Genomic DNA, 13193 nt, shown 5'->3' on the forward strand with positions numbered 1-13193 from the left:
TTAAAGAGAATAAGCAGCATGTGTTCAGTTGTCAGAACAGTGGAGGTTGATGTTGGAAAACTAGTTCATTGCTGATGTCATTGTGAGACGTGTGAAGAAAAAGCTGGCAGTGCTTATTTTTTTCATAGTTGTAAAATCATCAAACGTTCTTTTGCTTACAAATAAAGCTGTTGAACTTGCAAAAAGTCAAGGTTGTGCACTCTGATACTGATACTATCTGTTGACAGCTGTATAAATACAGAGAAACTTAGAAATGACAGATACAGTATGATGACGTCTCCTTCGGGGTCACATGACTCTTTACAGTAAGTCCAACATGGCAGACGGAGTGGGGCCCTACGCGGTAACTAAAGCAACATCCCCACTGAAACAAGCAAATTCTGCACTACTCTGCTACAAGACGTCCACAATGAGGGAGAGGCAGAAGAAAAAAGAAGGGGAGGACGTGGGCGGAAGCTGCTAAAACGGTATTAAATGCGTCTTTTCCTGCCGTTCGTTGTGCTTGTTTTCTTGAGCGTTCCCACTTGTCCAACTGTGTTTATGAGTTCATGACCTGCTGCTGAAGACGGAGCGGTGCGCACACAGCGCCAGGCCCACGTAGACGGCGGCGCATATGGAGGAGCGTCGTTTTTAGCTGTCAGAAAACTGTCACCATCCAGCACTTAACAACAGCGAAGGGGCCGTGTCGTGTGTTTGCACCCAAGCATGTGTTCGAACTCCCTCCGTGCGCCGAACCCACACGGTGTAGGTGACATGAAGGTTTAAGTTAGTGAAATCAAAAATGAAGTCATCACGTCAGGATTTAGCGCTAACTGGGCTAGCATGCAAGCTCCTGCTTAGACAACTCAGCTCGTCGATAAGTTTACCTATTGACATTTGCCAGGACAACAGCTCGAACTACATGTGTTATGCTAATATCCTCCGTGATACTGTAGTGCTGCTTTAGCTGAACAGGCTATGTTATTGCATCCCATGTTTTGACGAAGTATCCCCGTTACTAGCATTATAGCTAGCTTAGCCTGCTAATGACAACAAGACTCTGCCAATAACGGGTTCATAACCACAGCACAAGGTTTATCGCTTGTGTTGATAACTATTACTTGCCTTCACGCAATCGCCATTCACAGTGACCAATCGGCTGACATAATCGTGCATAAACAATGTCAGAACGATAGTTTCCAAACAGTATTTAAGTTTAATTCTAATGTGATCACAGCAAAGCAGAGAAAGACATGCTTCCAGTGATGACTTCAGTTTCTTTAAGGCTTCTATCCACCAAGTCCTCTTTTCTTTCTGTAATTCTATGATAACATTTATGCATGTACTTGTACCATCTACTTTTCATTTCTAATCATAAATAATGCAAATATGGTGTACACTGGGTAGAGATGGGCATCTAAATGTAAAGCTATAAAGGAACTCCGAGGATCCGGGTTTGTTGAAACATGTTAAAATGTGTTGGGATGTGACATTTCAGGCTTTGTCTGAAAGTTTGAATAACTTACAACTTGTGTCAACATGTAATTGATTTGTTTGAATTGTAGGTTTTGGAGAAATACCCCAACACACCTATGAGCCATAAAGAAATCTTGCAGGTGATCCAAAGAGAAAGGCTGAAAGAAATCAGGTAAACATCCTCCAGTCCAGAGACGCGTTCCTGAGAGCATGACAGCCGTCTGTTTTTTCATTTCCTTTTCTTATTTCCTTGGTCACGTTGTCGTGAATATTTCACTTAATTTCTAATTGTTTCATCTCTTTTTGTTTTATTGTCACTGTTTTCATCCAGAAGGTAAGAACAAGCTAGCTCCCCACCCTTAATGTAACCAACTCACTCAGTGTTTGGTTTCATTTTCTGCACGTCATTAACAATAACATGTCCTGTGTTCAAGTGCATAAAGTCACAGTGTTTGACATATGCATATAACTTACCTGTTGTATAAACACACAAGAAAGAAATCGTGGAAGATGATGAAGCTATGAGGGAAGCTATGTGTTACTTTTGTAACCTCAAAAAATGTCGTGTATTAAAAGAAGAGCAGATGAATTTTCTAAATGAATAATAGGTGGATTTTTTTAATGGATGTTTTTTCTAATGACCTATGTATTTCTCTTCAATCAGTTCTGAGTCATTACGATGCACTCCTATTAACTTGTTTATTTTGAAAATGTTCACAGATGATTTTTATGCAGTAGTCACAAGTTTAATCTCCTGCAATGATCAGTTTTGGCTTGAACCAATCCTTGCAATGGATTGCAGTCAAATCAGCAGAAAATTGCCTGTAATTGATATTAATTCTTGATGCATGATAGCAGTTTCTCCCCAGAGGTCAGCACAGCCCATTTGCTTCTTTTCCCCGCTCGCTCTGACTTATTTGGGAACAGCTTATCATTTCTGTTTTTCTCCAATGATCTAGTGGAACCTCGCCTTTGGCATGTCTGAATGCCATGCTGCACACAAACTCTCGTGGCGAGGAGGGGAATCTTCTACAAGGTTCCAGGCAGAATGGGAGTTTACACATTAAAGGTTAGTTAATGGCTTACAAAGACCAAAACTGTTAGTCTCTGATTATTGTGAGTGAATTCGATAAGTTGGGCTGTGTGTGTATTTTGTTCCTTTCCATAATTTGTCATAAAAATAGCACACTGCACATCTTCTCTATTTTATGTAGAAGGACATCTCGGATGTAGCAAAGGAGCTGTCTGAGAGGATTCTGAGGACAGCAGTGACAATCTCTCAGACTCCCAAAGCACAGAAAACAGCAGCAGTACCAACACTCGGGGGAGCAGAGAGAATAGTGTCCACTGCACAGGAAAGCATTAACAGTTTGACGTCGCTGTGTGATTTACAGTCACTTTTATGAGTTTCGCCCAGAGGATCAGTACAAGAGATTGATTTTGAGTCTCCACTTTTCAGGAGGGTTAGCACTTTATCAGCCGTTGGTATTGGAAACCAGTGGAAGTAACAGTAGATGAGAGAAGCTGAGGGAAAGTGGCTTCACTGGGAGAATAAGTTCCACCATCCCATTCAAAACTATTCAAATATGATGATAAACAAACTTGTGTTAACTAAAAGAAATGTAAGCATGTACTCACTCTCTGCATATCATCTGTTCTTTGGTCTCTTATGAGACAAACAGATGCCCAGTGGAAACATTTTCACTGTATTTTCACTGTATATTGTGTCCATGGTGAGCTTTACATACATTGAATGAAAGACAGTTATCTGCTTATGTTACTGGAGAATCTGATTTGGTTGAGCAAATAATAGTTTGCTTCAGGCAGTAGGGTTGTGTTGGATCATTGGCAGCACAGATGGCTGCACTGAGCCAGACAACAACCTGCTCCACAACACAGCTGCCACAGACTCTGATCAACAACCCACATTAGTTTTTCCTGGCTTAGTTCTCCTTCTCTAAACCGACAAGTATGAAGGTCTTGTTCTGAATATTGTAATGCCTGTCTGTAGCCTAGGCAGCACATTAAAGGTGCTATATGTAAGGTAAGTCTGTCCTGTCTGGTAATACAGCTTTTTCCTCAGCAGATTTTATCACCTGACTGAAACTGAGTGCAGGGAGTTGTTTGTCATTCGTTTATTTGCCTGCAGTCTGTTCTTTCACTAACTATCATTATTGGTCTTTGCTACTTGAATATTTTAAGTGACTGTGAAAGAGGAAGCTGTATTTTCTCACCAAGCCCTATGACCACTTCCTCATTATGCATGCAGACAAAATGCCTGGCAAATAACCTTGGTTTGCAGCTGAGTGGGAGGACTCCAGTGTTGAACCAATGAATGCAAAAAAAACACGGAATGAAATTCAAATTAAGATTGAAATGAGAAGAGGCACTGAAAGATGACTTGTTCAAAATATATACTAAAAAAGACATTGAGCCCCAAACAATCCCCCATTGAAATGTTTCGGCCCTTTCTTTGCCTTTTCCCCTAAATATAATATTTTAACAGTGAAATCAAATCTGCTTCTTTGTGCACAGCTTTGGTTTCAGTTTCATCAAAACAAAAGAACAATGCGATTAAGTGTCTGCACCTCCCTCAGGAAGTGTATTTGGTAACATCTGTGTTTTCGTATCTCACAGTTCCCTCCAAGCTGCAGTCACAGCCGTCGTCTCCACAGCCTCGCTGCTCTTCGCCTTCTGTCCCCACCAATAAGCTCATCTCTCCCTCGCAGAAACACAGCAAGAAAGCTTTGAAACAGGTACTGGTGTGTTCTGTGTTTTCTCCTTCTATACTTTGTCAGAAAATGCTGCGTTAGTAGTTAATAGCAAAGGCATGTTGTTGTCAGATGTTTCCTGGGTTCTGGTCACACCCTCGGTCTCACAAACACCCGTACAAATCTCCCACTTAGCAATACAAGCAACTTTTTTGTCCTCAGATATGCTGTAAGTTTTAATGCAGAGTTCTGCCCTTTGTTATTGCGACCACAAAAAGCTCAGCTGAATATTCTTATTCTAAACTCCAAAAGATATTTAATATATAATCAGTCTATGCAGATTTCACTACATTTATAAAACATCTATTTCTTGCTTGTTTTCTGTAAACATCATTGGTATTTTCCCTGGCTCCCGTAGCTGTCCTTTGTGTTTTTGGTCTTTTTTTTTAATATCTTGTGCTTTTTATTCAAACACAATAAGATATTCGGGAAAGTAGCTGGTTTTACTGTATTAACACTCCAATAATCCACTCTTTCAGGCGGTGTTTGTGTTCCGTTTTAATTAGATTTCACTTGATTGTAATTCCCCTCCATCTGTGCTGGCAGAGAGTTTTCTCTAATTCCAATTTGTATTCATTTATTGGGCAAGCTATACGAGTAGTGCTACTGAGGCTGTATGGTGTGGTGTGTATTCTCCTGAAACTGCCCTCATATTTTGGTCAGTAAAAAGAAAAAGGCCTTCTGGGAACTAATCTGGTAATATAATGTTGTGAGACTCTTTGCTGCTGTTATGCAACCTATGTTGTGTTTTAGCTATTATTTAGCCAGCCAGCTGACTCTGGGGGAGTAGTTACAAGAGAACAGAAAGAGATTCACACACTCTTATTTCTCATTCTGCCTGCTGTTTGTTTATTTTGTCAATTTTCAGGCGTTGAAACAGCAGCAACAGAGAAACCAGCGCAGACAAGGGGCAATGCCAACGAGCTCCAACTCTAGACTTCTTCTGAAGACCATCAAAGATATGGCTGACATCACAACCAAGACAGGTAAGTTATATATACGTTTTTATATGCACCACAATCCTGCAACCAAAATGTAGCACGTCTGAATTTTTGGAATTTTTCAGTTTCTCATTGTCCAATTTGTTGTTTCATACTGAGTCAACCAACTAATAGACCACTGACAGTCGACTTGGAACAATGTTAGGACTGACAGACATCAGATGTGTAACAGATGTGTAACCTGCAGACCTCCTTATTCAAAAGTTGAAAGTCCTAAATCTCGGAAAACAACTACAACATGTATTAAAATTTGTCAGCCACAATTTTCAGTGTCAGTTTAGATATTGTGACTTCTTCGATAGTCCAACAACAAAAGGCTGAGTATCATCATACAACCATGACTCATTTTCTAGAGCATCAGTGTGGGAACTGAAACAGAACTTTATGTGAAGATAATCATTTTATAACTGCTTCTCTTTGTTCACCAGATTTGTGCCACCCAGTCGTACCGAGAAAGGTTTCTCAGAGGTCCAGTCGTCTTAGTGCAGGTATGTCTAATATGAAGTTGTGGAAATGTACTTTGTCGATGTCGTTATCTTCCACTTATCCGGGTGACTGGATTTGAAGATGTTTTGCCCCTCATCCAAGAAGCTTCTTCAGTTGTAAGTTCAGTTGTAAGTATGATACTGTAGGTACTGTAGTGGGGAGTTCTGCTACACATCCTCAGTTGGGTGGTTTACGCCCACAAAGGGGTGTGAGGTTTGGCTCTCCTTCCATTGCTGTTGTCAGATGAGTGGCGAAATGTCTTCAAATATCAAGGCCATTGCTTACGAATTAGTCCAGGTGCTTACTATTTCTTGGATGACTGAGAACCTTCACAGGCCTTAATTATCATTAAATACAATGTTTTGTTTTTTTTCCATTTATTGAATGAATTTAGAAATAAATGTCTCTTGCCACTTATTTTATCTTTAACTGTTTGCATCTTGGGTCTTGTTTTGTTTTGCAGGACAGCTGAAACGTACCAAGTGTAACATCGATGTGGAGACACCGGATTCGATTCTGGTAAACACCAACCTGCGGGCAATCATCAATAAGCACACCTTTTCTGTCCTGCCCCCCGACTGCCAACAGAGGCTGCTCAAACTGCTGCCTGCAGTCGACCAACAGGTAGGTTCAATTCCTTCTTTGCGTTATATTGCATAAAATGTTGAATGCAATTTTATCATAATCTTTTGTGCAATCAAATTGGTTATGTTGTGATATCGGTGGTAACTTTTTTCCCTGTTACCAAACAGCTGTAAGTAAAATCACTCATTGTAAACGTTCATATGTGACAAGGATCTGTGGAGTCCATGTGTTGCAGGAGGGATGGTCAGTGTGGTGATGTTAGTCATAACGCTGCGCCTCCTCTCCTCAGGCTTGTATGGACGGTCTTCTGAAGGTCACTAGTTCTGCCTTAAACAATGAGTTCTTCACATCAGCAGCACAGTCATGGAAGGAAAGACTGGCTGAAGGTCAGTAAGGCCTCCAGCTTACATTCACAGACAGATAACAGCACCAAGGTCCACTGCATATTTACAGGTTTCGTGTGGTTTCTCTGTTCTTCCACTCACCAAGGTCCACTGCATATTTACAGGTTTTGTGTTGTTCTCTTTTCTTCCACTTATATAACATCTGTACTTGCAGGAGAATTCACTCCAGAGTTACAGCTTCGAATGCGGCAAGAAATTGAGAAAGAAAAGAAAGTTGAGCACTGGAAGGAGGCCTTCTTTGAAAGCTATTATGGTGAAAAGTACGTTGTCATCATGTTTGATTCATCAAAAATATGGTTTTGATTTACTTTATTTGGAAAACTTTGAAGGCATATCATCTCATATTTTACAAAATCTGTCTGTGCTTCCTGAATCTAATGAAACTAAACTGGCATAATACAAACATGTATACTGGCTATATCTTTGAATATTTTCTTATATTGCGTAAGAATTACTTAAAACTTGATTTATTTCTCCTAACGTAACTTGATTTGTGTATTTGTTTCCTGCCTCTCTGTGTCTCTGTAGTTCTGGGTTCAGCTATGAGGAATCCAAAGAACTGACAAAGGCTGACCTGAGTCAGGATTCGGCCAGGTCCGAGTTCCAGCCTCATCTGAAGGGACCGGCTGTTCAAGCTTTGAATCAGATCAAGGACACACAGGACAACGGACAGACGGATGCTGTTGCACTTGCAGTCAAATACGTAAAGCCAACGCAGTCTCCATCAGTGGAGGTTTTGAAACCTGCTCTGAAAGAGTCTCTCTCCAGCACAGAGCCGATGAAAACTCGGCGCTCACAGTACGCGGAGGAGCGTAAGTTAAACGCAGCAGCTCAGCCTGGGCCAGTTCCTGTGGTAACAGAGCCAGAGGCTGACAAACAGAGGAACCTGGGAACAAAAAGCCAGCTGCCTGAAACTGAACATAAGAAGGACATGATGGAAGAGAAAACTGAGCTCCCGCAGTTGGCTGTCAAGAAAAGCCGTCCACCAAAGACTGAGTTAAAAGAGGATCAGCCGCTGTCTCTGGTTAAGCCTGCTGAGGAGAAAGAGGAGGTCAGGCCTGAGCACAGTGGCTCCTCAGAAGCACTTAAAAGAAAGTCTGCTTGTGAGATAGAGGGTGAATTAACACCAGAGAAAAGACCCCGCATGTCCTCGGTTTCCTCCGTATCTTCAGTCTCCTCAGTCTCTCCTCCAGCATCGTCCACACCTAGCCCTGCTACACCAAATCAGAGAGTTCCTCCACTCAAGGTAGGAACATGTTTTAGTCAAACTCTGTCGTTAATATAATAATCTGTGATAAATTTGATTTCTAGTGTTACATAACAGGGTATTATATTTTTTACAAGGATTATCTTTATTTTTAGTCAATAAAATCTGATCTAATGGTCATCTGCACCAATAAAAAGATAAGTCAGTAGAATATGATTTGTAGTTCAGGACATCTCTGTAACATGACCATTTCAATCTTGCAAGAGGCTGTATTGTCATCTCAATTAACAGTAAAAAGTCATTCACATCCTAAAAGTCACTCCCCATTTCAATTTGCCCTTTTTCAATCCGTTCCTGTAATGTAATCCACTTGTCCTCCTTTAATCTCAATGGTCACAGCACCAGTACGCCAAAAACGTTGCTTGTTTTAGGAGGCAAAATGTAAGAATTCCCAAAGATTAAATTTGGGTTTTGGTTCTTTTTGCAGATCCCAGTGTCAAGAATACTTCCAGTTCCTGTGTCACCAAGTCAAGTCTCCCCTCGGACACCTCACTCCACCCCACTCAGCAGCCCTGGCCGTACCGGCGCTCGCACTTTGGCCGACATCAAAGCCAAAGCTCAGCTTGCCCGAGCACAGCGAGCAGCAGCTGCAGCAGTATCATCTGCTTCAAAGGGTGCGGTTCCAGGACCGGGGCCAGGTGGCGGCAGTGTGGAGCAGCCCTCCCCAAGCCCCAGCCCAACAGCCCCACAGGCATCAGCTAAGCTACTAGTCAGTCCCAGCAGCCGCACCCATATACCACCTTCTCGCCTACTGGACTCCATTGGTCGTCTGAGTCCAAATCAATCCCAAACCTTTTACTCAAACACAAGTGAAAATAAATCTTTTACCACTAGTGCAGGGTCTGACACCGTTCACATGCATCCAGACTCATCATCACAACCCATTCCTTCTGATGCGCATTCTTTGCAGGCTCAGGAAATCCAATCCCCTGCTGGATTATCCAACAGGACCAGCTCCTGTATCCCCGCAAACAACCCGCTGGTCACGCAGCTGCTGCAGGGAAAAGAGGTTCCCTTAGAGCAGATTCTGCCAAAGCCTTTAGCAAAGGTGGAGGCAAAGAACACACCTTTGGGTAATAAAGGTAAATCACCACATTCAAACCCTGGTGGTGCTGCTGAGCACAGGACTGATAAGCAGATGCCGCCCCAGTTCAGTACAACTGGACGGATTTTGTCGGAATTCACGAAGCATCACAGGGAACTTCCTGACAAGGAAACTCAAGAGCAGATATTACAGGCACTGATGCAGAGAAATGTCCAGCACAGCCAGGTGTTTAGAGGTTTGGGGTCTCCACCACTTCACTACGAATCCCATCATATGGTGCATGCAGAAGAGCACCAAGAACGACCCCGAATTGCTGTAGGCTTTTCCGGTCGTAAGAGAAGGCCCAGGCCTGCCATGACGGGACATTATCTTCTCAACCTGTCCACATACGGCCGAGGACCAGAGAGCAAGAAACACCACCAGTCTGTCATTCCAAACGTGTCCAGTTTAAAAAGGGAAAGTGCAGACGGAGAAGAGGTCTCTGGGGTTAAAGTGGAGCAGCAAGGATTCTCTATAACTAAGTTCAATGACACGGGGAACATTGAGCAGCACTCCAAAATCAAAACAGAACCTGGACTGGAGGAGAGTGCTGCTGGTACCGGTCACAACAGCATGAATGCACCGGCCAAAGATGCCAGCCCCTTTTTACAACATAAACAACTCCAACTCTACAATCAAGGAAATTCCGAGCCATACTTAACCCAAAAGGACCCGGGTCACCAGCAGCTGTCTGCCCAGAAAACACACGATAATCAGGAATCTATGGTAACGTCATGCTACGGTGGCACGATCAGCATGTCTGTACCTCACACTCTGAACCGCAGCTCTGCACGCACCACCTCCTCAACTGCTTCATCCGAGGCTGACGGTGTCCACAGCAGCGTCATGTCTTTCTCAGTGACTGTCACCACCATACCTTCCAGTAACTCCTTAGACAACACAAACCAGAACAAGCCCTCCCCCGAACAGTCCTACTTAGAGGGTACCAATATAGAGGACGTTCAGTCCAAATGCTACTGCCGATTAAAGGCGATGATCATGTGCAAAGGCTGTGGAGCCTTTTGCCATGACGACTGCATTGGCCCTTCAAAGCTGTGCGTCTCATGCTTAGTGGTACGATGACATCAAATCAGAAATCATGTAAAAGTTCATTTTGTGCTCAGTTGAGGCACAGATTAGGTCATTTACAATCTATTACACAATCATTTCTGGGTTGAAACACATTAGCCACACACACACACACACACACACACACCACAAAGCCACCAGAATGTGGTCGCTGTTGGAAAGATTTACACTGGATGGTTTTTAAATCCACCAACATAACGTGCAATCATTTTTGTAGAAAGATCAATCCGTTTTAAATCAGATCAGTCGTCTGTCGAATGGGTATAAAATCTGACTGTTTGCACTTGGCTAGGGTTAATATGATATATTTTTTTAAATATATTTGTGTAGTTTAAAAAAATGGAGGGAAAAATGAATGTTGCTATTTTTGTAGAACATAATGACTGTTATGTTTTAGACTGACACTTTTATTATTGGGCCTATTTAGTTTTGGTTTAAAGGCGAAAAAGGGTGCTAATGATAATCGTCGGTTGTAGAGTACCTCCTATTTGGCATTTATGCACACATGGCAGGGAAGTGCTTACAACAACTTACAGTAACTATTTTATATACCACTGTACATTTACTCAACACTCAAGATTTAATATCACTCAAGATTTAAGATCATGTATAGTTTTAGAAATAAAATACAAAATGAATTTTGAATGATACTTCATAAAATTGAACTCCTGAGGATTGCACATAAGAATTTTTTGACTAACAGTCACAGGGTGAAGCACTTGAAAAGCCCCAGATGAAAGATAGTAAGTGTGTACTTAAAGCACTTAAAAATCAAAGGAATAAAGATAATCATATAGATTTTTTTAAAATCTCCTAAATGCTTAAAAAACCTGGGGGAAAACCATATATATAACAAAAGTTTTATGTTCCTTTGTTGTTGTTTTTTTGCAACAGCAGTTAAGCAAGGTCTTTTCCCACTGCAGGTTAAGATCTAGATTCACTTCCTACTGTGTGAACGTGCATTTTCTCCCCAGAAAATTGATGTTGTCACCCTTAAAATGGGTTTTTTCATGCTTGTAGGAATGTATAAGCTGAGTAGACAACATCAGCTAGCAGTGGGGAAAAAAACACTTGAGGGTAGAAAATGAAAAGAATTGTTTCACTGTACATATTTGTTCATTCATGTTATATGCCTAGATGTAGAAATTTATTTTAGTCATACAACAAAAGACAACTTGCTAATGCCTAACCAGAGGTTTATTACAAAATATTTTAGAATGTGGAAAGAAAAGAAAAAGTTAAAATGCTAGATGGTTTAGCATACAGCATGCTATTGTTGAATTCAGTTATTTGGAGGTGCAATTGAATACGCTGATGAAGACTACCGCAATACTTCATTGTGAAACGGCCTTTTTGAAGTGTCAAAAATTTCATTAAAATGTGACATTAAGTATTTAAAATACAACAATACAGGTACAATTTGGGCGATCTGCGCAAACAGTGCACACTCCAAATCAATAGGGGGCAGCATATAAACAGAACATTTTGTGTCCCTCCCTGTTTTAAGACATGCGAACTTCCTTTGCGTGAAAAACCTACCAGTCGATTTACATTCCAAGTAAAGCCTCACTTATGGAATGATCACAGATACAAAGAGGAAATACATAATGTATCTCCAAGTTCTGTGATAAATCTGTGGTATTGGCTACCATATTCAGGCTCTTACAGGTGATTTCTTTAATAATACTGTTTGTCTAATCCATCAGATAAACAAGCTCTGTTGTGAGGTACAATGATATAACTGTAGCATTATTTCATGACACTAATAAAGTATTAATGCTTACAGTGCTACATGCTAACATACAAAAAAGGCAAATGTGAAGCATTACCTCAGGAGGCTTTTTCCAGAGTTCATGGTTTTAGAAAAGTAGTTATATTTTTTTCCTCAAAATGCAAATAGGCCTGTATACAAGAGCAATTATTTCCAAGGTAACATGCCAAAGTCACCTTAAGAAAAAAAATCTGATCTTGTTTTTAATGTTTGACTGATTAATCAAAGTAATATATTTTAATTAATATATTTTAATATTGAAACATCTATTTGCTAATTGTTTGAAAAAAAATCAACAGGGTATTTACTCTATAATAATATATTGGCTGTCTGTGTTCCTGTGATTTTATTTAGACTGGGCAAACCACCGTACATGTCTTTTATAGTTCAAATTGACCAGGTATATGATGTTCTATAAGGCCCAGGTTTTCCAGTGGATTCATGGGTCTGTATTTTTCCATAGAGATGTTCTGTGTGTGTAGCTGTCTACATTTGTACACATTCACAGGGTACCAACATTACGTCCACGCCTTTTTCATTGTTGTTAGATAGGGGAGGTGTGTTGAGTGGGAGTCTCACATCATTGCATTTGAATCTTTTGACACAAATTGTACAACCCCACACAAATGTTTTTTAAATACACCTTCTCAGTGGAATGTGATGCTAGATGCAGATTTATGTAGACAAGAGAAACCCCAAAGGCAGCTGAAATGTTAGCTAGTAAGATTGAAATATGAGTGAGACCCTCCCCCTATCGACATAACCTGTTGTGTGTCCATTTCAAAGAGCTGTTCGTATAAAACTGTCCTGAGCAATCAGTTTTGGAAAGTTTGTCACCAAGTGAATTTGTTTCAAATGTCTGTCATTATGTCTCCATTTAAACTCCAGGTGAATGTAATATGATAACCAGCACTTGTAAACAAAGTGTATTTTATCAAAAGTTATAGATTATTATAAATAAAGAGAGAAACAATATGTATATATAGTAAGCCTCGTGTTTTTATCCCAGCTTTCAATGGGTGAATGGTGGGGTACACTCTGGACAAGTCGCCACCTTATCAACATAACATAACATGGAAAGACAGACAAACTTTCACACTCACACTTCACACCTACAGGTAATTTAATGTAACAGGTTATCCTGGCATGCTTTTGGGGGTGGCGGGAGAGTGAGTATCTGGAGTACCTGGAAAGAACAAACACAAGATCCCCAGCCCCATAATCGAACCAGGGGCTCTTTGCTGTGACGTACTTGCTAACGACTGTTCCACTGTGCTGTC

The 13193-nt window shown here is 41.0% G+C and overlaps 1 protein-coding gene across 1 annotated transcript; it reads left to right on the forward strand.

Annotated features, from left to right (window-relative positions):
- Window positions 1–409: 409 nt before the first annotated feature.
- Window positions 410–10136, forward strand: LOC144740862 (putative Polycomb group protein ASXL2). Its single transcript, XM_078623574.1, is given in 17 exon segments — window positions 410–427; window positions 429–467; window positions 1545–1627; window positions 2415–2475; window positions 2477–2524; window positions 2670–2702; window positions 2705–2795; window positions 4093–4211; window positions 5095–5212; window positions 5589–5607; window positions 5609–5715; window positions 6177–6337; window positions 6588–6684; window positions 6857–6962; window positions 7231–7948; window positions 8397–8678; window positions 8880–10136. Coding segments are annotated over 17 exon segments (3357 nt in total).
- Window positions 10137–13193: the final 3057 nt, after the last annotated feature.

The sequence above is a fragment of the Lampetra planeri genome, unplaced genomic scaffold, assembly GCF_965212315.1.
Source record: "Lampetra planeri unplaced genomic scaffold, kcLamPlan1.2.h2 scaffold_320, whole genome shotgun sequence".
NCBI lineage: Eukaryota > Metazoa > Chordata > Hyperoartia > Petromyzontiformes > Petromyzontidae > Lampetra > Lampetra planeri.